General features: G+C 41.6%; 1 protein-coding gene across 1 annotated transcript; it reads right to left on the bottom strand.

The window, feature by feature from the left end:
- Window positions 1-260: 260 nt before the first annotated feature.
- On the bottom strand, window positions 261-25,808 carry LOC121953750 (zinc finger protein DPF3-like). The gene is made up of 11 exons (XM_042500963.2): window positions 25,692-25,808; window positions 17,277-17,437; window positions 13,396-13,503; window positions 9,908-10,035; window positions 8,443-8,538; window positions 8,032-8,092; window positions 7,216-7,257; window positions 6,498-6,638; window positions 5,256-5,369; window positions 4,301-5,071; window positions 261-3,332 (listed from the first exon to the last, which is right to left on the bottom strand). Exons 1-10 carry the CDS (start codon window positions 25,721-25,723, stop codon window positions 4,911-4,913), a joined length of 1,044 nt encoding a protein of 347 aa, XP_042356897.1. The 5' UTR covers window positions 25,724-25,808; the 3' UTR covers window positions 261-3,332; window positions 4,301-4,910.
- Window positions 25,809-25,950: the final 142 nt, after the last annotated feature.

The following is a 25,950-nucleotide window of genomic DNA, read 5'->3' as shown; positions in this document are numbered from 1 at the left end:
TTACTTATGATTTCTCAAGCAGCATCTACCAATCAATAAAAGCTCCCTGTGCTAGAGCCTCCTCTTGTTGTCTTGTTCCTATTTAGAGTCGCAAGGAAGCTCTGCTCTCACAAACTCAAGTGTTTTTTTCCCCTCCATCTGCTCAGAGAGTCTGAGGGTCACTCCAACCTATCGATCCTGTCTAGGATTCTTCTGCTTATCAGCTGCCTGCTCAAAATGACCCCTGGTCTCTCTCAGAAAAACACCACTGTGCATTACCGTTCATTCTTTATTCTTTTTCTTTATTTTTTCAGAACAATAAAAATAGTTTAACAAAGACTTCTTCATTCTCTCCATTTTCGACTCTCGACGTATTTACAGCTGAAGAGGAAACAAACGCTCCGTCATGTCTATTTCATCTCCTCTTGGCTCCGTTCCCAACCCCAATCCTCCCTCTACACCCCCCCGGCAGGCTTTGACAAGAGAGTACCAGGGCCTATTGCTGTGTCTTTGACGAGGTATACAGGCTATTCAACGATTGATGACACAGTTCGAAGCAGATATCACTTGACTTTTGCATTTAGGAGCTTTTGCTTTTGTTCAGAACTGCACCACACGAGGCCTGTTCATATATGTTAGGTAACATTAAGCAGGTTATGATCAATGAGCACATGCTTTCACTTACTGGCATGACTTTGGAAGATAAACGACACAATGACCCATTTTACTGTGGAAACGCCACATAACTGATAGAAGGGAAGAAGACAAGATAATTGAGAAGTCTCAGATCCATTCTTTTGTCCAGAGGAGATAAACTGTTGTGTGGAGGGTCCCTGAGGGAAGTGAAGGAAGATGATTTGAATGCACAAGTACTTACGCAAGTCACACCAGACACATAGATTAATGGTTAGCTTCAAAAACGGAGCGGCTATTATTACATTGCAGCGATACTGAATAATCAAATGGAAGGACACAGACCTCTTACACAGTATGTGCAACCTATGGACCTAAAAGGCTTTTTCATACAGTACTGCAAGCACCTTCTAAATGTCATGAAGCAATTAGGCCCTCTAAAGCACTCAACGGAAATGTCACATAACTTGGATTTACAGTTTTCACTTGTCACTATGTGGATCTGATCAGAGTTATGCCTCTCTGGCAACAATATTTTTTTTCAAATGCATCTGAGATGATTCTCACTGCTGTCACTATTTGCTGAGACTGTAGATTTCAAACGGAAAGCGAAGAGGGTTTTTTGCATGGCGAGTGTGACACCAGGCAAAAGTCAGCAGAGACCGGACAAAAGTTTCAGCTTGTTATTGCGATGTCTTGCTATAGCATGAGACTGCAACATCTCAAATTCCCTCCTGGAACTTGATTGTTACGGGATCTGTGTGTGGCATTATTGTCCCTCTTTGCCAGCTGAATACAATCACATGAATCAGGGCTAGGTGGATGAACAATCAACAGCAGAGGAAATGAAAGATGCCTGAGTAGTTGTGGCTATTGTGTACCTGATCAGGACAGAGGTATCAATACAGTCCAAACAAACCCAAGAAGTCATACTAATCAAATCTTTAAGAGTTCAAAACATAGAAATATTATACAACAGAGAAAAAAAAGAGAGCTAAATTACTGCAGAGCTTTCGAGTCAGAATGAGATCAGAGAGGCCCGGGAAATAGAGAGAAAACACAGACAGAGGGACAGAGGCAGGAAGATAAAGGGCCCTATTTAGACGATCTGTAGCGCATGGCGCAAATGCGCTTAGGGCGTGCCAAAGTTCATTTAGCTAGTTAAACGGCAGATAATCTGGGCACCAGGTGCGGCGCACGGCGCAAAGGGGTTGTATTTAGACTCTGAATTAGTCATGGGTGTGTTTTGGGCGGAACATGAATCAACAAATCTTTGCGTCAGCTCCTGTTTCCTTGAAAAGCAAGGTGTTTCAGGGATTGGCGGATTGCGACCTAAGCGACAGATTTGGCGAAATTACAGATGAGTGAGAGGTGTTCTGCTGAAGAGACCGATCTGCTTGTGCGCTAGGTGAAGGCGCGCCAGCAGATAATTTGCAGAAGCAGCAGATATCCACTAAAAGCAGCAGAGGAAAAGCAGGCATGAGAGGACGTGGCGGTGCAGGTTCCATCATTTTTTGGAACCTCCAGAACGGCTCGCCGCTCAGCGTAAAAAATCAAGCAGAAAGAGGAGGAGCTTATCCCTCAAAGCGCTGCTGGCATATTTGAGTTAACTGGCATCGTCACACGCAGTTCAGCCTCACGACGTCCTGCGTCCTGTTATGTGCCGTCATTTATGTCCGAGAGACATCCATGACGCATACCAATGTTGTGCAACACACAACATGCCACAAAGAATGCTGGGACTTTGAGGGCTGTATTGTGATGTTCCACCTGACTTATCAAAACATCTGAGCCGCATGCAGGCGCATCTCGCTGTCGGAATAATCCGCCCTTTAGATAGCAGGACACAGACTGCGCCTTTGAACTCAGACCAGCTTTAATTTGGTCAATGGCACATTCGCTTTCTGTTGCCTCAAAATAGCAACCCGCCAACAGTACGCCCGACCACACCTCGCTTTAAGAGCGACACGCCCAGGGGCGCACAGATGGGCGCAAGTACATTTGCTATTTAAAGGACATGGGCGCCAGGCGTGAAAATGACAACTGCGCCGGTCTGACACTAGCAATGACACTTGCGCCATGCGCCGCCTTGCACCAAGCATAAGATAGAGCCCAAAAACCTTTGCGTCCATGTCAGCGTATTAATACAGTAGTCCAGAGGTCTGCATGTAATAGTGGTGGATTTGAGCACCATGTCTATGGCTAGGGGTCAGGGGGTCACTGGTCCAGTCGGGTTGGAGGGTCATGGCTGTCAGAGCTGGTTTCCAGTGCAGAGCGGTAGGCTGGCACAGTGATGAGGATAATGACGTCCTAGTGTCACATCGGATCACACGGCAGACACGCAGTCACAGAGCAGGAGTGGGCAGGCGGAGCCGCGGGGCCCCAAATGCGCCCGTTGGGCACAAACAGTCCAAGGGCCTGGCCTTTAGTGTTCCCATAGCTCAGTGGAGTTCCAGCACAGTGCAGAAAGGATGAAATAAAGCTGGATCTTCTCACATTTCAAATGTTTAGAAGGGATCAATACATACTGTCGAGAGAGCAGTTGCTTCAATTAAGCCACATGGCCTGTAGAACTGGTGGATGTGTGTTCATCCGTTTCAGTCAGTTATTTCAGGCCCAAATCAGAAGGGACATGAAGGCTCATTAGTTTTTCAGAGTTAAATCCTCTTCTTCACTGGTCACCCCAACCTCTGGGCCACGTGCCAATGTGCTGAGTGCTCCTACAGTAAAGAAGAGACAATATGGATTAGACTCACATTTAATATGTCTCAACAAGAGTCTGCAGCCATGCTCACAGCTCTGATAGGCTGTACTTAGGCACGGAGGTGCATTAATGTTGGCATGCTAACACGTTCACAATGAAAACACTAACATGCTGATGTTAAGCAGTTGTAATATTTACCATGTTCACCGTCTTAGTTTAGCGTGTTAGTCTCCAAACATTTGCTAATTATGACTAAACACAAAGTGCAGCTTAAGATGATGGGGATGTCATTAGTTTTTCAGGTATTTGATCCTGGGGTGTGAAAACGATACAAAATGAACAACACACATTCAAGTACCCCACCCCGAGAGGATGTCACAAAAACTGTCATAAGAGTCATAATATAGAATGTGACAAAAATGAATTGCATTAAAGTTAACGTTATAGTTAAAGTATGCCATGCAAATGTTACAAATGGTCATTGTATGTAATTAAAATGACCCAAAAAGTCAGTGTACTACACCACAAGAAATCACATTATAAATGTTAAGGAGAAGTACACCATAAAAATGTTACAAAAAGTCATAGTACAGTGCGCAATAAAAATTACATTAAAATTCATAGTAAAGTATCTATTTAAAAAAACAATTTAAAAACGGCATTAAAAGACATGGTATAGTATGTAATAAAAAATACATTTAAAAAAGTCATATTATATTATGTAATAAAAAGTAACAAAAAGTAATGTCCATTTAAATTAAAAATGTCATAGTATCTCTATTAAAACAGTCACATTATAGTATGTCATAAAAATGTCATAAAAATAATAATAGTGTAGTATGTCAATAAAAAAAGTCACGAAAAGCCAGTATAGTATGCAATGACAGTCATTACATTATAATAATGACATAATCAAATTTATGCTAATCAAGCATTTGTAAAAATGTGTATATTTCTAGACAAGAAAATAAAACTACGTCTTACCTTTCATTTATTAAGTCATCCTTTTCTATAAAAGCTGTATTTAAAGGCTTCTTCATCTTCAAACGCTTCCAGTGGCCTGTGGCAGTCCTTTCATTGGTTCCTTCATTTTCATATAAGTTTAATCCAGAGTTAGTTCAGAAGACCTTCATAGTCACACCCAAGAACGTATTCAAAAACACCCAGTAGCTCAAGTATGGGTCTGCAATGACATTCAATCATCTCCCAAACGTACTGTTTCATTTATGCCTTTAAAAGGATCAATTGTTCAGATTTCTCCAGTGTTTTTTTGTTCATAATGTTTATGCTCCTTCTGCTCCAGTGACGGAAAAAAAACACTCCATCTTCTGATGCGCATGGAGACCAAGTCACTTGTCAAGAAACACTGACAGTCGTTCATAGCCTTAAAAGTTAATATATATATTTATATATAAAAAGGTGTTCATAAATTATTCAACAATGTTCAGTAGATAAAATACCGCTTGCATCTCTGTCCTGAAATTATCACTTTGTGCTTTCTGCAAACAAAAAACATTGGAAAAAGAAGCAGCAGATTTTGCCAGAGGTTAATCCATATAAAAAAAACTGTCTCTTTAAATCTAGAAGGTTTTCTCTATCTGTGTCGGTTGGATATTCCATTGCTGTTTGTGGCGGGCTCTTCCAGCTCGTCGTCCTCAAAACCGTGAAAGGTGGAGGTGTCGCTCTCCGAGGTGGTGCCAAACAGCTCCTCCGCTCCAGTAAAAGTCCCATCTTCCTTCTCTTCTCCACGATCAGCTGGCACAGAAGACAGCAGAAGAACACAGTCGGTGCACAGGTGATGGATAATAAGCCTTCACACCACAGTTTCATAAGTAGTTTCAAATATGTTACATCTGCATCTACTTAACACACTTCAAAAGTATCAGTTTGGACAGAAATGTAACGAATGTGTATGATACTTTGGTGTATATGAACTCACTTTTGCATTGGCAGGTTGAGAAGGGAGACCCCGTTTTACCCGTTTTCTTGATCACGCCCTGGCATTTATTACAGTAGTTGTTGGAAATGCTGGCCCCACCTGGACCCTTCGGACCTTCAGGATAGTGAAATAAAAGTTTTAGTTTTTGGGACACTTGATTTTCCCTCAAGTACAGAAATAAACATGGAGTACATGGAAATAAAGAATCAATCATCGATCAAGTTCAGCTGAGCATTTTAACTTTTTAAATACAATATTTACTGACTTACTACAGTTCTGTGCTCTAGTATTGATACAAAAGCAAAGCATTTATTGTGCTTTACTTTGCTCAATATAAACTTGACTTAATTTCTAATTTGACAAAGAAACTCAATCCGGGTCTTAATCCCATTAGCCATACAAGCTGTTGAAGTTCAAATTATGGGAGCACCTGCTGGCTTTGTGATGCACACTAAAATTGTACACGCATTTTTCACACAGTGATTTCATCCTCATAGAACACTAAATTATTTTACCTTTAATACTATATTTAAGCATTACTTGCGCATGCATTTTGTTGTTTCTTTTTCTGGTTTGAATGTAAGAGGTTTTCTTTGCGGGCAGCTGTGGGAGATCATTGCTTGCATGCTCTTGTTTAAGTCGATCTAAAAATAATAACCACAGCAGCTAGAGCTTCAGTTCTTTTTGCAGCAGAAAGCTGAGGCTTCTATCTTCCATGTCATCACACTGAATACAGAGGAAGATGTAACTGTGTTATGTTAGGCGCATTGTAAAAGCATGCGAAAAACAGCAGTGGTTCCAGAGGTGATGCTGAAACTATCAAGACACCTTTGCACTCTGCTCATGAAAATGAACATATTTACAAAACCACATTATGAACGTAGTTCAAGTAACATATCGAGGTTCTGGAAATTATTTGTAAAGCAAATTTTTGTATTTTTTTATGACACTGCAATACTTTTATCAAATATTATGGTTAATTGACTTTGATAACCTTTTATTTTAGTTTGTGCAGATCTTGGAGAAATGAAGCATCTGAAGATACTACAAGATATAATAAAATCACATCAAACAAAATACCAATATAGTTCAAAGGGTTAAATAGAAACAGTCGGCACAGCATTAAAGTGAAGCATTCTAAAAGGACAGGCATATATTTTTAGATTGTAATGCTGAACAATGGCTTGTTTGATGAAAGCAAACATTATGATATAGTACAGCTGCAGCAGTTTGACTTCTTACGTTTGTGTCTATCGGTCTGTTGTGCAGGGGGAGATTTAGACGCCACCGTGCTTCTCTCTCCAGCTCTGCCCTCCTCTGCCAGGTGGGAATGGGTGTAGTGGTAGCTTAGTCCCGTACGGTTCCTGTAGCGCTTCGCATAGACTGCAACAGAGGGCAGACGTTTAGTCCCACTACTGTGACTGGTTGTACTTCACTGTCTAAAAATAATTTTGAGTAAACAGCATTTCTGAATGTGCTTAGGATAAAGGCCTAAATATGCTTTGATTGTAATAAAAATTTCACAAGACAAACTGTCAAACACCCACCTAATGTGTGGTAAGCTAGCAATGCAAGTAAGTTATAAAGCAACATCGCTAAAAATGATCTAAATGCAGTTTTTAAATTTGCAGTAAAACAGCGAAGAATTGTAATCTTCAAATACATAAAAATGAACGGGAGTCATTGTATTTAATGGAAGTGACTATTCTATTTCCGACTCCAAGAGTAGAAAAAAGTAAGCACTTTAGGATCTGATTACAATAGTCAGTCAAATAAAACACAAACACAGACAACATAATAACCATGTCTCAGTTTCACAGCCCCAAGGGCACTTTTCAGCTTGAGGGAAGTAAGATAATATAGGGCCTAAATCAATAATCACAGCACTTGTGACACAACCACTCAACAATCTATCAAGACAAATATCCTGAAAAAACTACTGTCATAAAAACCAAGGTACCTGCCGCTGATGATTTTGCGTTCTGCTTTTGTTTGTATCTGTCTGAAACAGACAAAAGGGAAAGAAACAAAACAGCATGGTGAGTACGTGAAGAGTCACAGCATCCAATACCACCTGCCTCAAGTTTCCACATACAACTTGCATGTACAGGAATACCTGAGACTACAGTGACACGAGTTAACCTCGTTTCATCCTGTGGTTCTGTTTCAAAACTATTATCACCACCTTGCACTTGCACGCCTCCCCGAACCAGTCAAGCTGCAGTTAAAATTTCGTGTTTCTGCTGACATTGTAGATATTAAGTCATCACATCATTATTCTATTCAATTAGAAATTTGGGTGAAATTGTATCATAATCAGTGTATGAATTCTTGAATTATGGCAGAAAAATATTTTGTGAGGTCACAGTGACCTTGACCATTAACCACCAAATTCTGATCAGTTTATTCTTAAGTCCAAGTGAATATTTGTGCCAAATCTGTTCGTGTTCTTGAGATGTCACTATCCACAAGAATGAGATAGATGACGTCAAGGGGAGATTGACCTTTTGACCTATTACCACCAAAATTTCATTAATTTATCATTATGTCCAAGTGGATATTTGTGCCAAATTTGAAGAAGTTCCCTTAAGGGATTCTTGAGATATCGGGTTCGTAAGAATGATACGTTACAGACGTACAACCCGAAAAAACATAACTAATGTCGGCACCGAGGCATAAAGACTTGGTTTCATTCAGAATCTGCAGGTTGTACAGAAACTACCAGATTGTAACTCAGCGTTGCAAACCTCATATTTCAGAATCTATCTCTACTTACTGTCACAGACGTATGGCTTGTCGTCATCCATATCTGCCCTCCTGCGGCCTGTACCCCGACCCTGAGGAAAAACATCCAGATACTGAAACTATCTGAAATGAAAATCTATGCCCAGTGCCTTCAAACATGCACATATCAGCTGTAGCTTCACAGGTGTGTATGATACAGCCACTACCTATGCAAAACAAATCACACAGAGTTAAATGCGATTTGATGTGATTACAGCGTAAACGGGTTCTGACACAGCGATCAAGCTGATGTTTACTGTCTGTTTTATAAAGAAAGAAAACTGCTCAAGAAACTGACTGATAATGTGAGGACTCTTAACCATCCAGTGGAGCCTTGACTACTGAGCGACTGTCCGTACAGTAAACTTGAGTACATGACAACCTGTGTAATGTAAGCACTTACTCTTCCTTTGCCCCGATGTCTCCTCTTGGGAGTGTCCACCTCGTAGTCATCGTCATCATTGAAAGCATCCTCTGCTGCATCTGCCTCCAAAACCCTCTGAGACAGAGAGAGAGAGAGAGAAGAGACGGACCATTTTTGATGGTTTTTTCAGTTCTCAGCACAGTCTGGGTGTTTTTGGGTGACACGTGTTAATGCGTACAGATCATACAGGTAATTAAAGAACCAGACACAATCCCTTTATTGTAGTCATTTCTTTTAGTACAAATTTATGAGCGGATTTACAAAAATTAACCGGTAATCTCGAGAGCAGAGATGACCCATTATGCTCCGAGAACTGCCTTCCTTTCAGTCCTTCCTGTACACATAATTAAAATATGCCTGAGCAGCCATGTTATGCACAGAGCCAGGTCTGCTGTGTGTCTGGTGCTGAGGACAAGATGATGTCAACAAGGCCGACAAGATGTTAAACTTTTGATCTTATCACATACCAAATCATTTTTTTTACATTATAGGCAGGTACAGCAAAAATGTTTTTAACAAACATGTGAGGGAAATTTAGGAAGATTCAGTACAGGGGCCTGAAATTGATATGATGATATCTGTAAATGCCCTTATTGTCATCTTCTTGGTTGCTTACTGTTGTCTGCTTGCTGCTAGCTAGCAAACTTTGTTTTTTTTGTGTGTGTGTGCGCGCGTGTGTGTGTGTGTGGGGGCAATATACGTGCAAGTTTCACTTTCACTGCACCTGATACTGTACAGCAGAATGTCTGTGCACAAAGTACAGACATTGTGCACCGAGAGTGAGTTTCAATAAATAGCCCAACGGTGTATATATATATTCCAACAACGCACATAATAAACTGTCCAGCTTCAAAAATAGAAAATCAATATATGGCTCAGACGCTGATATCGTGGTGGGGCCGCCACAAATAAATGAATGTGTGGGAATTCCTGATATATATCAAGATCGATGTATCATTACACCCCTAATAAATATGCTTGGTTTTTTTTTTTTAATATTCTAGCTGATTATTTAAATGTTATGACCCGTGGTCTGGTACAACTGACCTGGTGTTCCCTCAGTGAATCTGTATAATTCAGCAGCTCTGTGCAGGGTTAATTCCCCCATTATAAAACATATTATTTTTATGTGGGCATAACTTATAATCACTGACATGCACAATAATCTGTAAACAGGAATTCGAAGTCGAAGCGGTCTACTTGTCCAAAATACCTCGCAGTGAAACAGCAGTCAGCTAATGAGCCCAGCAGGTCAGCTGGAAAAAATTGGCAAGTTGCCTTGACAACCAGTTGGGGCGCAACATTTCACTCTCAGTGCCAGGCCCCTCAATCACTTCAGTGATATTGCTGAAAATTTACACTTTAAACATTTGGCTAACACACACATGCCTATATAAACAAACATAGAGTGAGTTTTTCAGACCACCTGTGTGACTGAACTCACCTGGATCTCCAATAAACTCTCCTCGTCGTTCTTAGAGTTGTTCCTCTTGTCTAGACCCTCTCCTCGTAGAAGTGCCTCCAGCGTGGTGCTCTGGGTGGGCAAGGTGTCCTTGGACATGAGACCGCCATCTGCACAAAACAAAAACAGGATGAATATATAAAATACCGTGTTTATACTTAAAGGACAGGGGTGGAAAATGCAGTTGTGAGTTGTCCAGTAAATCACTAGCTTTAACTAACAGCACTACTACTGATGACGGGATGTAATTCCTGTGACACTCGTGAGGTGAAATGAGTTGCCATGCAACCAGTAGCTATCAACAAGTCGTAATCTCTAACCTGGCAGACGCTCGTCGGAGGGGGGGGCGGTTTGATGCAGCCTTCTAGTAATGTAGTAAAGGTTAAAGTATTGAAATGGACCAAAAATGATTCTAATAAAATGTCGGGATGTCCCCATCAAGATTTTTGCCTCCGCTCACATTCCAAATAATTTAATATTTGGTGTCTACCAAGTCCAGATCTGATACGTCTATTTTCCTATATAATACAGCTGCACAGTGCACACTTCAAGCACTATCAAGTTATTAAAAAAACTTTCATTATTGTTTTTTTTTTTGTTTTGTTTTGTTTTGGTTTTTTTCGTTTTGTTTTAACAAAATGTCAAAGTATAAAATAACAGACCCTCTCTTCAATCCTTTTGGCCTTTTCAGTGTCTTATGGGAATTTCTCCGTCCCTTTAACAGAGTCTCCAGTGTTTGTTGCTTTGGTGCAGCTTTTTGTCTTCCTGAATAAACTTAAGTGTTTATTTTCATCATCTGTACATCTTTTGCGTGGATTAGGCTACAAAAAATTACTCTGACTTTGCTCACAAAGCTTTTGTTGCACTCACAATGGCAAAGGGAGTGCGGCTGTCATTGGCTCTGCACCGATGTCTGTCTCTCCAAACAGAGCAGGGAGACGCCATGCGCCAAAGACGACAGCAAAATACAAGAGACTCACACTGAGCTGAAATACAACGAGTGCTTATAACTTTGGTAAACAGCACAAATAAACAACCCCATAATACGTTTTGCTGTTGTTAAGGGTGTGTTGTGTTTTGCAGCAGGTGGGACTCAGCCACTGCTCACACACACATGTAGCTCAGAGGACTGCAGGAGAGACGGAGAGTTAGTAGAATTTAGAACAGAGCTTCACCAATAAAAACACCTGCTGACATAAAAAGACAATAATAACAAAATAAAAAAATCCACAGGTGCATAATCAACGCAGTGAAGTCAGTATATTGCTGATGATCCCAAAGCTGCAGTATGTTACAGCCCTCTAGCATGCACTGTTCTTCTCCTTCATCCCCATTCAGAACTGTAACTGTGACGAGAAGCATCAGAGCTACAGAGTCTGACCTGTGTGAGCAGCTTTCTATCAGCATATTTCCATTGTGTTTCTTCTCTTCCGCTCACACTAGACTCAATAAAAACGTGGAAAAACGCTGGAGCTCTATTTATTATAGCTGCTTTCATGTCTTTCCGCCTGCAACAGAATGTGTCATCACAACTATTTTTCACAGCACTAAACTGCTGAAAAAATGTATATTTTCATTGTGAAAGAGAACGCATCGTCATTGATGAGCTCTCAGTGATGCTGCACTGTGCAGACATTAGGCTGACTTTGTCCACAGGAATCTCGGAGGTACAATGTAGTTAAGTGGCTTATCGCTTTAACCTGAACACATCATGCAGATATCTCCTCCCACAGTACAGCTGAGGATCCAAACAAACAGTGTAGGAGGCGAGCAGGTTGAGCAGACAAAGCAGAGCAAACAAAAGCTCTGACAGTCAGTCGGATCTGCAGATCTTATTTGCACAATCTCTTCTCCACAGACAGCTTCATGATCATCCAGTTGCTTTGTGGGTGTTTGAAAAGAGGACACACTTCAAAGCCCCCTGACTCCAGCTTTCTATCAGCCCTTCATCTTACCACTGTGCCCACTAGAGAGACTTTTGCAGAATACTGAACATGAAGTGCTGAAGCGACAGAAGACTGTAGAGGTAAGAGGCAGATATGAGGTAGGCGTGAGAAGCACATACAGCATGCTCCTCTAAAATGGGCCTTCTCCACCATGTGGCGGCAGCCCCTCACCATTGTGTCTGCACACGTTGACTTTCAACTCTCCGCGACGAGACAGAACCCCCCACCCCCACCCCACCTCCCTTCCTCCCTCCCAACCCATGGGAGCTGGGGGGCTAAAAATAGAGCTGGCAGCAGCCTGCAGCAGGGAGCTGATTCTGCATGCAGCCCCCGTCTCTAGCACACCATCAGTTAGACAGCCTGCCGAAGCAGCGAGACAGACTCTGGCTGCTGCCCTGTGCTGGCCACCTCTGGCCAGCTGCGCAACGTGCTCCGTATAAGAGACGCCAGGTTAAATCAGGGTATGTTTCCCCTCCGCCGGGCACTGGCAGACAGCGCATACAATCCACTGTTGCTAGAGAAGGGAAGGGACAGCAGGGTGGTGGTGGTGGGGTCTTAGCCAGCACAAGCTCAGTGGAAAACAATAGGCGACAGTGGGATGTGTTTGGGAAACAAAGGCTTGGTTCATATGCTATCTCTCCATCTTGCTTTCTTTTTCCAGGCTCGCTCCCCCTTTCTTACTTTCTCCACTTTCCAAACATTTGTCTTTCCACCATGTAACATGGAAATAAATTTGATCTAGCATCATGATCTTGGACATTTCTTAAAAAAAAAAAACACAATGGATTTCTTAGTCTTTTATGGAAACTACCAGATCGTAAGAGATGTAACATAATGTTTCTGTGTTTGACTCTTCCTTTGTCGTGTTCATTCCTATGGATAGTGTAACATCCCAGTGGGTATGCAAGCCTTGGGCACAGAATGGACCAGTTACTTGAGCTCAGGATCACTGGCTGCAAACACAGACACACACACACACACACACACACACACACACACCCTGCATGGCAGACAACAGGGAGATATGAGAGAGTAAAACAGACAAAACCAATCAGTGAGGGAGGTGGTAAAGAGAAAATAAGATCGAGGGAGAATATAGACAAGAGGGTAAATGTGTTGAGTGAGCGGTTTCGAGTGGCAGCCAGAGAAGGCCAAACTTCATTCCATAACATTTATTAAATAGTGTCTGCAGTGGCCGAACTCCGTCTCGCTGCTCCCAGCAGTGGTAAATCTAATTACATGTTCTACTTCTCACAAAACAAGTTTACCAGCAGGGCTGAACACAACCACATTTCATCCTCTGAAAAATGACTGGCAGCCTGCTCTGCTCAGTGCGCTGAGACAGAGTGATATGCTTTTAGCCAGATTATTCCAGATCATCACCAGTAATCACATGAGCTGAAGGAGGTGGCTGAGGTGGGTGGGTGACGGGGAAGGGGGGGTGGCGGCTGAGCGGAGGGAAGACTGGGAGGAGCAGAGAGCAACGGGCAGGTGGTTTGTGGAGGAGAGGCTGCAGGATCTTACCGAGCTGTAGTCCGTAGATGCCCAGGCGGGGATCTGTGGTGTTGTGCAGCCGTCTCTTCTTTCTCCAGCAGCGGGCGGGGTATGTGTACATCTGCCCTGCTGCGACCCCTGTGCAATAACAGTTGTAAACATGCCAACAAGACAGAAACATATTGATTGAAAAATTTATAAGAGCTTTGCAAAGCTGAAACATCTGATACATTACAGATACGGAGACGTGAAGATCGTTTTGTTGTTGTTGTTGGGTTTTTGGTTTTTTTTTCGGGGGGGGACTTGTTTTGAGATTAACACAATTGTAATTTCTCAGGCTTTACTGAATTAATACTTTGGGAATGCTTGAAATATGACTCAGTAGCTTCAAAATTATTATTTGATTGACATATTTCATTGTTTTATCAGTTTGGACTGAATGTTTTTTGGGTTTGGAGTGTTGATTAAACAAAATGAGCTGTCATTTTGGGCTGTGTTAAAATCATGAGGGGCATTTTTCACTGTTTAATGACATTGTATTAAAGCTGGACAGCAGTCAAACTGTCAAACTAGGCAGCGCTGATCAAATATGAATCAAGAGTCTGCTGCAGATTTGCCTATTTCTCACCTAAAATGTTTTCAGGAACATGTTTTAGTGTACTGTTTGGCTGTAAGATGAGAACGGCTGGCCAACGACCAGCGCTTTACTTTGGCTCATCTGTCTCCAAAATGGCGGCTGGGTCACAAACTTTCTCATCTTACGGCTTAACAGAACATTAAAAACATATTTCTAAAAACAACTGAGGTGAGAAATAAACAAAGTTGTAACAGTATCTTAATTCATATTTGATAAGTGCTCCCTAGTTTGATTGTTGGAGGAGAAACATGATTCTTTCTCGTGCACCTTAGTCTGGATATAGTGACATTTTTAGTAGATATGACAACAAGTTTTTTTTCTTTAAAGATACCCATTAAAGCATTAACTAAATGACTGAGTGATAGAGGGGAAAAAAAGTATATTAATAAATAATCAAAATAATTGTGTACAACGTACAACTAATTATGTACAACTCTGAATAAGAGCTTTAAATAATGTAGACAATAGTTTTATCAATGCATATCAATTCTCATTATTTGATAACACTCATCTTCCTCAGTGTACATACTATTGATCCTACTTCCTCGTTCTTTCCAACAGCGAGTTGACACGCACACTAGTGACCTCTACAACCTCGGCTTCTCACTCACTCACAGTGCTGTCTTCTTATCACTTGTTTAATTCGCATTGGTTGCATATCAGCTTTTGCAGCACGGCTTTGTTTTTAACTTGCACTTTATTGCCTTTTGTGTGTGTGACAACCTCAGAGGCTTTTATAACACATTCAATACTGCAAGAAGATTATTTTTTTAATGTAAAAATTGCTTACGTTTACCAGTTATTCTGCTGTTCTCTGCTACTAACCAAGAAAAGTGGTCATCTTTATTTTACAGCCTTGTTATACTTTTGAAGTATTGAAAATGGTATCAAACATTGATCATTTTCAAGGCAGTGTTTTGAAATAAGAAATTCCAATATGACAACAATAATGTAGACGCAGATGTCATTTATACAAGATCAGTAGTCCATGGTGTAGAGTTTCGGGGCCTCTATTAGCTAAAATGTTACACAATATTCAAAACAATGTTTTCATTAGTTTTTAATCGCCTGAAAATAAGAACTGTTGTGCGGGTCCTCTTTCATGAAGTCTGCCACTATGTTCTACAGTGGCCCATACACACGAGGGGTGTAAATCGTTGTATCGATACTTTGGACAACAATACGATATTTCCCGATATTAGAAAGCCTGTGATCAATATGAGCCGATATTTGCTCAATTTACAGGACGGTTACAGGAGAAGCTGCCACCCCTATGTTTGCCTTTGGCCAAAATTAAAAAATAAAAACAACATATACATAATTGGAAGTACTTAAAACTGGCTTGTTAAGTTTGAAAATGCTTTCGAGAAAAAGTGTAATTCAAATCACGACTTTTTTCCTTAAACTTCAGTGCTGTCTGACTTCTCTCAACGTCCTCAAAATATGGATTAACAAAAACCCTCTTTTATAGGTCACATTTCCCCCACATGCACAACATGCTAATGTTATTAGCATAAGACTATGGTATTTACATGGCAGAAATTAGCTTAGCGGCTAGCGGACTTTTCCTCAACTCATAACTTAACCATTTTACCTTTTTTATGCTTTGACTTACTCACCGCTGGTTAGGTCCCTGTACCTCCCGACAAAACAGCGCGGATGACTTTCAGTCTACATGCATGTTTTCTCAGTCAACTTTGTTGAAACAGAGCAGCTAACGTAGCATTAGCAAGACGTCAGTGAAGTGGCCGCAGGTGCGTCCTGTTTCCTCAGCATGGCTTTAGTTTACGTATGACGTGCGCCGTCTGTTGACTCGCAGTTTCGTCGAAAACAAAATATTCCCACACTGATGATTTAGTCCCGAGTAAACAGCGTTATCCTTATCATCTTTCTCCTGGCCGCTCGCCGATCCGTCCCGCCTGCCCGATCCGATCCCCGCATCTGCAAGCACTCCGCCATCTTGGAAAGCTACCTACGGCAACCTCACGTGGACAAACAGGTACATCAGTACCTGATCCGCGCCTCCTAACCGCGAATATTAACGTGGAGAGAAATGATGCTTGAAAACTAGTGTCCATGCTAAGAGCCTGACTCACGAAAAAAAGGAAGACTGAAAAGCAAAATGTGCAAAGAAATATAACTGAATATTGATAGATAAAAACAACTTGATTAAAAAGATGTTTGATTAAGTGAGGAGTTTCACAGCAATTACTTAATAGGAATTATATATATATATTATTGTATTAATTAGGTTATATGTATTGACAGTAAATCAGCAACTGCTTGGCTAATTTTAACATTTTATGGGTGCTTTTGGAGGTTATTATTTTCAAATTTTATGTTGTAAACCACAAGTCTGCATATTCTAACTGCAGTTGGGCTGATTTTGATTAATTTCTATTCAATTTAGACATTTTTAGAGAACACAGTGAATTGCCTGCATTAGACAGGTAGCTTACTCTGTATTATATATTTGAAATAACTTCAAATTATTTAATTCATTAATTGTAATTTCATTTTTTAAACTTTGTTTACTACTTTACTATATTTTTAAACACATGACCAGAACAATGCAAAAAGTTCATGAGATATTGTAGTCTTCTTCTTTGTCTGTGTCTCTGCAACTGACAATTTTTTTTCAAAACTTTATTTACACCAAAGAAGCATAACAATAATAATTCATGCAAAATGTACAAAAAGGGTAGCACAATGTTTGAACAAGCCAGGGGTCTGACGCATGGATGTATCATAGTGAAGTCTGATGTCCATAGTTCTTCGTCTGTGTCTGCAGAAGTAGCTAGTTTGAGCATGCATGCGTAGATCGGATCGGGCAGGGTGTAAAACATGATAAAACACCTGTTTGTTCAAGTAATGCTGCCATACGTAGCTGTCCAAGATGGCGGACTGCTTGCGCATGCGGGGAACGGATCGGGCAGGCAGAACGGATCGGGTACTGACAGCGCCTGAAAGAGGATGTTATGGACTGATGTTTACACTTTGCATCGATGTTACGTGACCGTTGCTCATTTAATTGATATATCGATGATGGATCGTTACACCCCTAATACATACAAACCAAACTCTGGGGCCAATCGTGTTTTGATGTCAGCCACCGTAGTTCTCCTACACACTTAGCACAAAAGAGACGTTTCAGTTCTGCAGCCTCACCCCTAGATGCCAGTAAATCCTACACACTGAACATTTTAAGGCGCCATTACCCTCTTAGCTCTCTCTAAAACTTCATCTGTGAGCATGTAAGTGTGTGTTTACACACCCGGGCTGCGGTGGTGTCGTTCCATCCAGATGTAGCAGTTGTTCTGGGCCACACCAGTTTGAGAGTCCAGGAATGGCAGGCGTACGCTGCGTTCAGCACACAGGCGAGCATTGTAGCTGCGGCACTGCTCAATGGCGTCCTTATAGAACTGGTCGCCCAACCTGCAGGGAGGATAATGTCATCAGCAGAGGTCAGTGACACTGGATGTGGTTAACACAGCGAGTCCCTGATGTGACAGCTGGTTTTACGAATAACCATAATGTGATCACTCCTGCAGAATCTCAGATATGGAGATGAGCCTTTTTAGCATGTATGAATGCCTTGATAATAGCCTGTTGCTCTGCTGGCTACAGATCATTAAATCAGTAAGCTGAGGCAGCTACAAGATTTGTGTCCCTTAGAAACTCTCTTCAACCCAAATAACGCTGTTACCGTCTCCTCAAACTCCTAATCAGTGATATGAGTCTCAAACTGACAGCTGAGCTCTCTCCTCTTCCAGTTTGCCATGGGGAAGAATTCAAAGAAAGAAAACACAAGGCAACCCAGTTATATTGCTCCGACTCCTGAGGTTAAACATATTATAACCTCTGTGGACTCTTTGTCTGATCTGATTTGAGATGGGCAGTGAGCTACAGCGGCATTGACTGAGTTATCACAAAAACATAAAATCTGAGGCCTGATACGAACTCCTCCGATCAGCAAGCAGCTAAGACTCTCACACTTTAGTTCCACTTTTCTTAGCGCCACTGAGATTTTGGCAGTCCCTCAGGGTTTCAGTGTTAATATTCAGAGTGAAATGGGGGAGGATATTTCACATTCAAGCCCTCAATCGCTGCCACACGCCTGGTATGGTAATTAGCCTACTTAATTAATCTCAGCAGAGTGCCTAGCACAAGGGCAGGTTCTAATTTGACTATATCAAAGATGGGGGTAAATGCTGCAACTCTGAAATCATGGCAAGGTACTTTGTATGTGATTTCCGCAGTCTGCTGTTTTATCACGGGGGCAACGGGGCAAATTAGAGCCACTGGTTCTCCCAGTATGAACATCTTCACATCCGCATAATGAAGTTCCTCCACGTGTTCTCAATTACAACATTAGGAAGACGGCCATTTTGAAGTGAAACTAATGAGCTGCGGGCTGCGCGGCGAGCCTGGAATCTTAAACTGGAGGCGGAGGAGGTGGTAGCTTCTAGATCCAACTCTCCGTCTCACTCTCTCTCTGTCTTTACCCCCGGCCCTTGACGGACAACGTCCAGCAGATGAACAGCCGTGTTAGGAATGCTGTCCCGCACAAAGCCCACTGCTCTGCGGTTCAGACAAAGCCACAGTGTGTGAGGCTCCTGGGAAAGAGAGGGCTTCGTGTTAGTGTGACTGAGAAGAGTAAACAGTCACAGGTAGAGAGCGAGTGTGGGGGGGGGTGAGAAAGAGAAAAATAAAAACAAGACAGGATTCAAAAAGGCAAAACGGTAAGAAAGGTAAGTTAAAAGCTAACAAGCAGATCAGGACTAACAACTATGGGACTTAGCTCGGCCTCAGTGGGGTTAATTAACCATATCCCCACTACTGTTTGCCTTTTAACAGGTTATATAGTGTTTCTTAGAGATTTCAAAACACCAATTTCCGAGTTGCACCATCACTTTCTCACCCTTTGAGATGCAGGAATTTTTACAAGAGGAATCACGCAGGGATATGCTCTAAACACACTGGCCACAAAGCCGAAATCACGAGTTCACATGTTCAACATCTTAACCAGTAGCTTTGGCTATTCGGCTGATAAAAAAACTAAGTGCTACAACAGTGGTTCCCACCTGGTCCGGCCATGAGGTGCAGATTTCTCCTCAGCCATTATTTTAAGGTCCACACATAAGATAAATTACCAAATATTAAATTTTATTCCACAAAATGTATACAACACGAAAAAATAAATAAAACATCGCAAAAATAGTGAAATTACTTGTAACAGTAAATAGATAGCACTACAAAATAGTGAATATTATTGCTTGAAATTCAAAATAAAGTGTGTTTTTTTATAAAATTGACATGTTCAGAAGAATGGACTCACGACCCACCTTTGGACCGCCACACAAAAAATGAACTCCCTGTCAAACTAAACTGTGTTCTGCACGGCCATTCCTCGATATCAGCACACAGCTCTGATGGGACGCGGGGTGACCTATCAGTTTACTAAAAGCAGATCAGCTGTAAATGCTTACTTAAGTCAGCATTCTCAAATTGTACACAATGTGGAGTAAATAAAATTCCTGAGAATACTCGAGATGAAGAAACTAAGAGTGGATGCTGATCCGACTCCAGTGAAACGTGTGAGGAGGGGTCGCAGGGAGAACAAAGGAGTGGTGAAAGTCTTCTGGTGGGTGCTAGCTGTCTGTGCATCGACACGCTCTCCATCAGAGCCGCGCTGCCCTGAGCAGCAGGTGCACTGGCTTGGGCGAGGGATCTTTCTGACACTTGTAATGAGTGACAAGACCCACACATCCGACAACACAGGAGGGGATGAGAGTGTCACACTGACACACACATGTCCCCTGTGTCAACACAAAACTTTACCCCTCTTGTCTGTTTTGAGGCTTGTTTCTGCTTTTCCATTGCCCTCAGAAATTAAACATACTCAAATTGCTTAAGAATAATTTCAGGGAATTGAGTGACATCACTGAGAAGGAACCAGACAGGTCAAAAAACACAATCTGATGGAAGATTTTAAAACCAACCTTAACTTAGACAAGAAAACAAAAGGCAATCATTGCTTAAACTGTCTGTTGTAAACATCCACTAAAGTTTACAGACCAGCTTCTTGGGTCACTTTAACCTACCGTGCTTGCTGCAGATGTGCACACGCACAGTTTCCTGTACAACAACGGATTACTGACATTTTGAGTGCTCTCACTTTTGGTTTACGTCCAAATAAAGCGGTTTTCATTTAACTTTTTTGATCCCCTTAATGGAAAGTTCACCTAAAAATCTAAACTATCTTTTCTCTCACCTGGAGTGCTATTTATCACTCTTGATTGTTGTGGTGCGAGTTGACAAGTGTTGGAGATATCGGCCGTAGAAATGTCTGCCTACTCTCAAATATAATGGAAAGAGATGACACTCATCTTGTGGTGCTCAAAGCGTCAGAAAAACACATTTGAAAAACTCAACAGCAACGTCTCTTTCCAGAGATCAGGACCCTGTGACTCAAGATAATCCACAGATCTTGTTGTGAGCAGTTTCACCTTTTTCTGTCTAACAAACCACACCTGGCAATCGTATTACCACGCAACGTTCTGCGTGTTAATGCAGTTGTCAGGTGTGGTTTGGTACAAATTAAAAATACTGTAATTCCTACATGGAACTGCTCAGTGTTCAGTGGATTTTCTTGAGTAACCTGTTCATGATTTCTATGAAGAAAAATTGCTTTTGAGTTTTTAAAATGAATGTTTTGGGCGTTTTGAGCACCGCAAGCTGAGTGCCATCTAGTCCCATTATAATAGAGAGAACACAGACGTCTCTACAGCCGATATCTCCAACACCTGGCAACTTCTAACAAAACAATCTGAACTGATGAACACAATAATAGGTAAGAGAAAAATTGATGAAAAATGAAAAATGAACTGTGCCTTTAAAACAAAACAAAAAAAGTTGCATATTTATAAATTTTAGAGTCTACAACTAGAAAAATTATCAAGTTATATAAAAGAAAAGAAGCAAAGATTTGAGTTAAGTCAGACAAAAAAATAACTGGAATTTTGCAGCAGAAATACTGTCAATAATTGTCTGCTTTCCTTTTATGCCCTTCAACCCCTTGAATGTATCTTGCAACCACCTGAGGGGTCCAGACCCCCCAGGTTGGGAACTACGGGTTTAGATAATCTGCTGGCTTGTGTAAAAACTGTCTGATTGTGTGACTGCTCATTTTTAACACCAAGAGACCTTATTTTCCCAGTGTGTTCCCAATCTCAGCGATTACCTTTGTGAATCCAGTTCAAACAAATAGTGATGGAAATGAAACCAACACCCAAGCTGTAATAAACCATAATAATGTTTTAAAGTCGAGCTCTGCCTCAAGGTGGCAAAACTGTGTGGAATCAAACTGAAGTACAAACACTTTCATGCTTTTCAGGGCTCAAAAAGGTGCCTCAGAGGTATGCGCTACACATCCTCAATATCTTCCAGTTGAGTAAAGAAGGTGAGTGTGTGCATTAGGGCGAGGAACAAAAGCAAATCTTGTGGCCAATGGGGCCTCCGCTATCAGTGTGTTCCTGTCAACGGTTCACTGTGTCACATGGCTGCGTCCGTAATGCGAGCATGTGTCAACACTCATTTTGCATATCTGATGACAAACTTTAGTTTGCAGGAGAGAGAGAGAGAGAAAAGCTCACGAAGACAAAGTAATAATGACAGTCATGCCAAAAATAAAGGAAAAAAATTACAGTGTCGGCTTCAAAATGGTCCAGCACTCCAGAGATCTGACCAGTGTGAAGAATACATGAGAATAACTTCAGTCCCTTCAGCTCTGTTCAGGAGGTTTCTCAAATATGCAGGTGCACTGTTTCTTCACAGGAAGCTAGAGCTACCACACAACAAGAGAAGGGGGGTGAGGAGGAGGGCCTACAGAGCGACTGCATCTTGACAACAACTGCTGATTACACCAATCAGAACAACACAATCTGGCTGAGGGCAGGAGTTAAACCAGACCATACACCTCCACACTGCAGTGCCAATAAACAGCAAGTCTGACTCACTCAAAGTCTACTCAACGCCAGTGACGAGTGGGGAAGGATCTCGCCGACATACTGTCAGGAGAGCTGTAGCTGGAAGATGTGTCCAACTCCAGCTGTGGCTAAAATTTTAATGAGCAGCATTATGAGCTCCTTTATTAATCAAATATTCCAGACTCCATTTTAATCAGCAGATTCTGGAGATTACTGTCCTCATATGCTCACAGGAGGAACAGACCCCACACAGGCGTGCACAGGCTTGCGCGCCGCAGCTTCATCCGCCACAACATCTCTACAACAAAGTCAAACCAGCGTTTCATTTCCCTGAAGTGAATCATCTTAATACAAAAAAAAGGTCAAACTGGTCCACAGGAGCGACATCCAATTAGTGTCAAGTGTGACTAATTATAATCTGACAAACGTGTGAAATGAAGTCAGAAACCCGAGACAGAGGCTAATTATAGCACATTGAAACACTTCATTAAGCACAGTTTATAGCGAGGAGACATTCCACATCAGAATGCTAAAGCGTCTCCGAGATGAAACAGCTTGACAGTAGACACACGCCGAAGCTTGTTGGGACACAAGAGAGGGAAACAGTCCAGCAAGGTAACAATGGAAATGCACTTTCCAATAATAATACTGTTCTTATGAAAAAAAAAAAAAAACACAGATATGTGATGAGAGGAAATATTACTCATTTAACATTTACATTGAAAGCTTTAACATCGAGTGCTTCACTGAGCTGTTCAGGTACCAACAGACGGAGGCTGTGATTGTATCCGGCCCTGTGAGACTGTGAAACCAGGCACTGCATGAAAAGTGCAATCAACTAATGCAAAAAAATAGATTCAAAAGACATTTTGCATTTGAGCACCATCCACAGTATCAAGGAGCGTGTAGGCTGGAAGTTTCATGTTGACAGGATCCTTTGTTATTGTAGGCTGTTTACTCCCATTAAAAGGTCCAGTGTGTTCGCTTTGGGTGCATCTATTGGCAGACGTGGAATCTATTATTTATAAAAATGTTTTCATTAGTGTATAATCACCTGAAACAAAAAAAATATTGTGTTTTCATTACTTATGGACAGGGATGCACAAACTTTTACCCCTGGAGGGCGAAAACTGAAACTTAATGGTGGACTTAGTGCCAAAACAATTATTGTGCAGTATTGTATTGTTATAATGCAAAATGGTACTGGGATCTTAGGTTCCCCTAAATGGCAATTCAACACTTATTCATTTTTCACACCAGGACTTTTGTTTTCATATTTTTTAATTGCTTTAGTCATTTTAGCTTGAATTTTTCAGTTCTGTTGCTCTTTAATTAATTTCTGTAGAGCACTTTGAATTGCCTTGTTGCTGAAATGTGCCATATTTATAAACTTGCCTTGTCTTAATTAAAATGCCTTTTGTCCAAATGCCATCTTCCTGTACTTCTTTTTTTTTTTCTAGCCTCACTCAAACTGGCTGTATGATACAAGTGTCAGTCTGCCCACTGTGCTCATATTACAACAATAGGAAATGATAATTAAACCCATTTTGAACACACAAAAATTAAAACTAACTAACTACCTAAACCATATATATATATATATACACATATTTAGGTTTTTTTTGTTTTTTTTTCAAACAAATTTGCTATCAACATCCGGTGGGCCAAATCCAACCTCATGGTGGGCCAACTTTGGCTCATGGGACACACTTTGGAAAGTCCTACCTTCTGGCCAAAATACACTAGACACGGGCGCAACTCATCAATCGCGGCATGCCCAAAACAGGGCGCCACCATTATAATGGTCTGAAGCTACTACACTGAACACAGAAGCAGCACCAGCCTGCATGGGTACCGCGCTGCTTAACACACCGCTGGTCTTTCTTTTTTTATTCATTGCTCGGGTCTCGAAATAGTAAAATCTACGTACAACTATGAAAAATGAGCACAATCTGTTTAAAAATGAACACTTCTTTGCACTAAAACGTCCTGACGTCCTACCTTAACGTCCTGAAATCCCAGACATCCTTTAAAGCTGGAAATATCCTAAAATAATAGAAACATCCTGAAATCCTGGACATGTCCAAAAATCCTAGCAATGGCCTAAAATCCTAGAAATGTCCTAAAATTCTAGAAACATCCTAAAATCCTGGAAACTTCCCAAAATCCTAGAGATATCCCAAAATCCTGGAAATGTCCACAAATCCTAGGAATGTCCTTAAATGCTGAAAATCTCCTACAATCCTCAAAATTTCCTAAAATAGAAATGTCCTAAAATCCTAGAAACATGTATGGGGCAGCTGCCACTGGCCCCGGGCCTCCTGTCAGTGGTTTTGCAAAAGTGGCCCCTAAGCAAAGCAAGCTGAGTATCCCTGTCCTGGCACACAGCAGTAATTACAGCTGGTTGCTGTCTGCAACCATTAGATCCCACTTAATCCTGCACACTGGACCTTTTAATTATTATAGGTAACTTGCCTCCGAACCACACATGCAAAAACAGAAAATGCCAATGCCCAACAGAAATGAACAGTTTGAAGTGTACAATCAGGTATCACAAAAATACTTCTGCATCATCCCTTAGGTATTGTAACAATGTCATGATGGCTAACAATGGCAACAGTGTGGGTGATGTGTGGTCCACCCCTTGTGCTTACAGTCCGCGGAGGTGCCAGGGTACCTCTATGGAGGAGCAGATGGTTCTCCTGCTTGTGCCCAACACTTCCTCTCTGTCGGAGCATCTCTCTGACAGATGGGCCCAGGATCCTGGACCAAGCTAATCTCCAGCACTCCTCCACTTAAAGGCACAGTGGAGCGCCTGCTCTACCTCCACAGTCCCGAAGAGCCGTGATGGTGATGATAACACACATCAATACAGGCTGAACGCTTTTGTCACGTCCAACTGAAATGTCAACAAATGCTAAATTATGAATTTAAATGCAAAAATGACCAAAAAAAAGCAGGAGGGTAATTGTGTCTAACTTACATGTTAAGCAGTGGAATTGGTGAAACACAGAAGAACAAAGGGGGAAATTGAGGAAAAAGGTGGAGCATTTGTTTGAAGTTGAGGGATAAAAACGACCACAGCACGGGCTATTCGAGCACAGGGTGACAAGCTATTTTCAACGGCGGACACAAATTGCTGTCACTTTTGTCGATTTCGCCAGCAAGCATGCAAATACAAAATGCCTCCTCCCTTTGCTTTACCGGGTCCTGACCACGTCTGCGCTCGGAGGAGCCAAAGTTGACATGTCGACAATTCACACCAACTATAAACGACTTTCGGAATGTCAGATGATATTCCCCTGCTATGCCCAACCGAGCACGAAGAAAATCGGCTTTTAATTATTCGGTGCAGCGCAAAGGCACGTTGTGTCGACAGTTTTCAAATAAATTTATAGCCCAGGAAAAGACGACACTCTCTTGTGTTGACTGCACAGCCGTGCGGGGGAAAAGCTCCGCCGGTGCAGTCGAAATGTCAGACAGCCTAACGCACATGTTTAGGACTAAATGTTAAAATCTTGTGGAATAAAAGAACTATACGAGGCTACTTTGCCATGCAAGAAGTACACAAAAATGAATTTGGACAGCTTAACCCGCCGTATGCACACGGCTGGGAAACACATGCACGAACAGACAGTTTCGATGTACAAGTTGGCAACAAAGTAATTCTTCACAATTTCCTAAATGTCTAAATTACTTACGCTTTTAGTGGATTCTGAATGACAGCCGCCATTTTGCTACAATGTAACGCAATATCGGCGTCTTGCAGTTCTGAGGGAAACCTACGGGAATTGACCAATCAGAGCGCGGGGTGAAATCGTGGACCAATACATTTGCAGGATACGCGGACGGGGCGTGGCTTTCTGGGGTAAACTGTCAGAATTATTTTAAAGGGTTTTCCCTTGTATTTATATTGTACACAACTGAATAACAGTACTTTTAAAGAGACCCTGACTGGAG

Source organism: Plectropomus leopardus, chromosome 14 (genome assembly GCF_026936395.1).
Source record: "Plectropomus leopardus strain MGB_pleo_1.0 chromosome 14, ASM2693639v1, whole genome shotgun sequence".
NCBI lineage: Eukaryota > Metazoa > Chordata > Actinopteri > Perciformes > Serranidae > Plectropomus > Plectropomus leopardus.
Note: the sequence above shows the minus strand (reverse complement) of the source record. Positions and strands in the feature narration are given on the sequence as shown.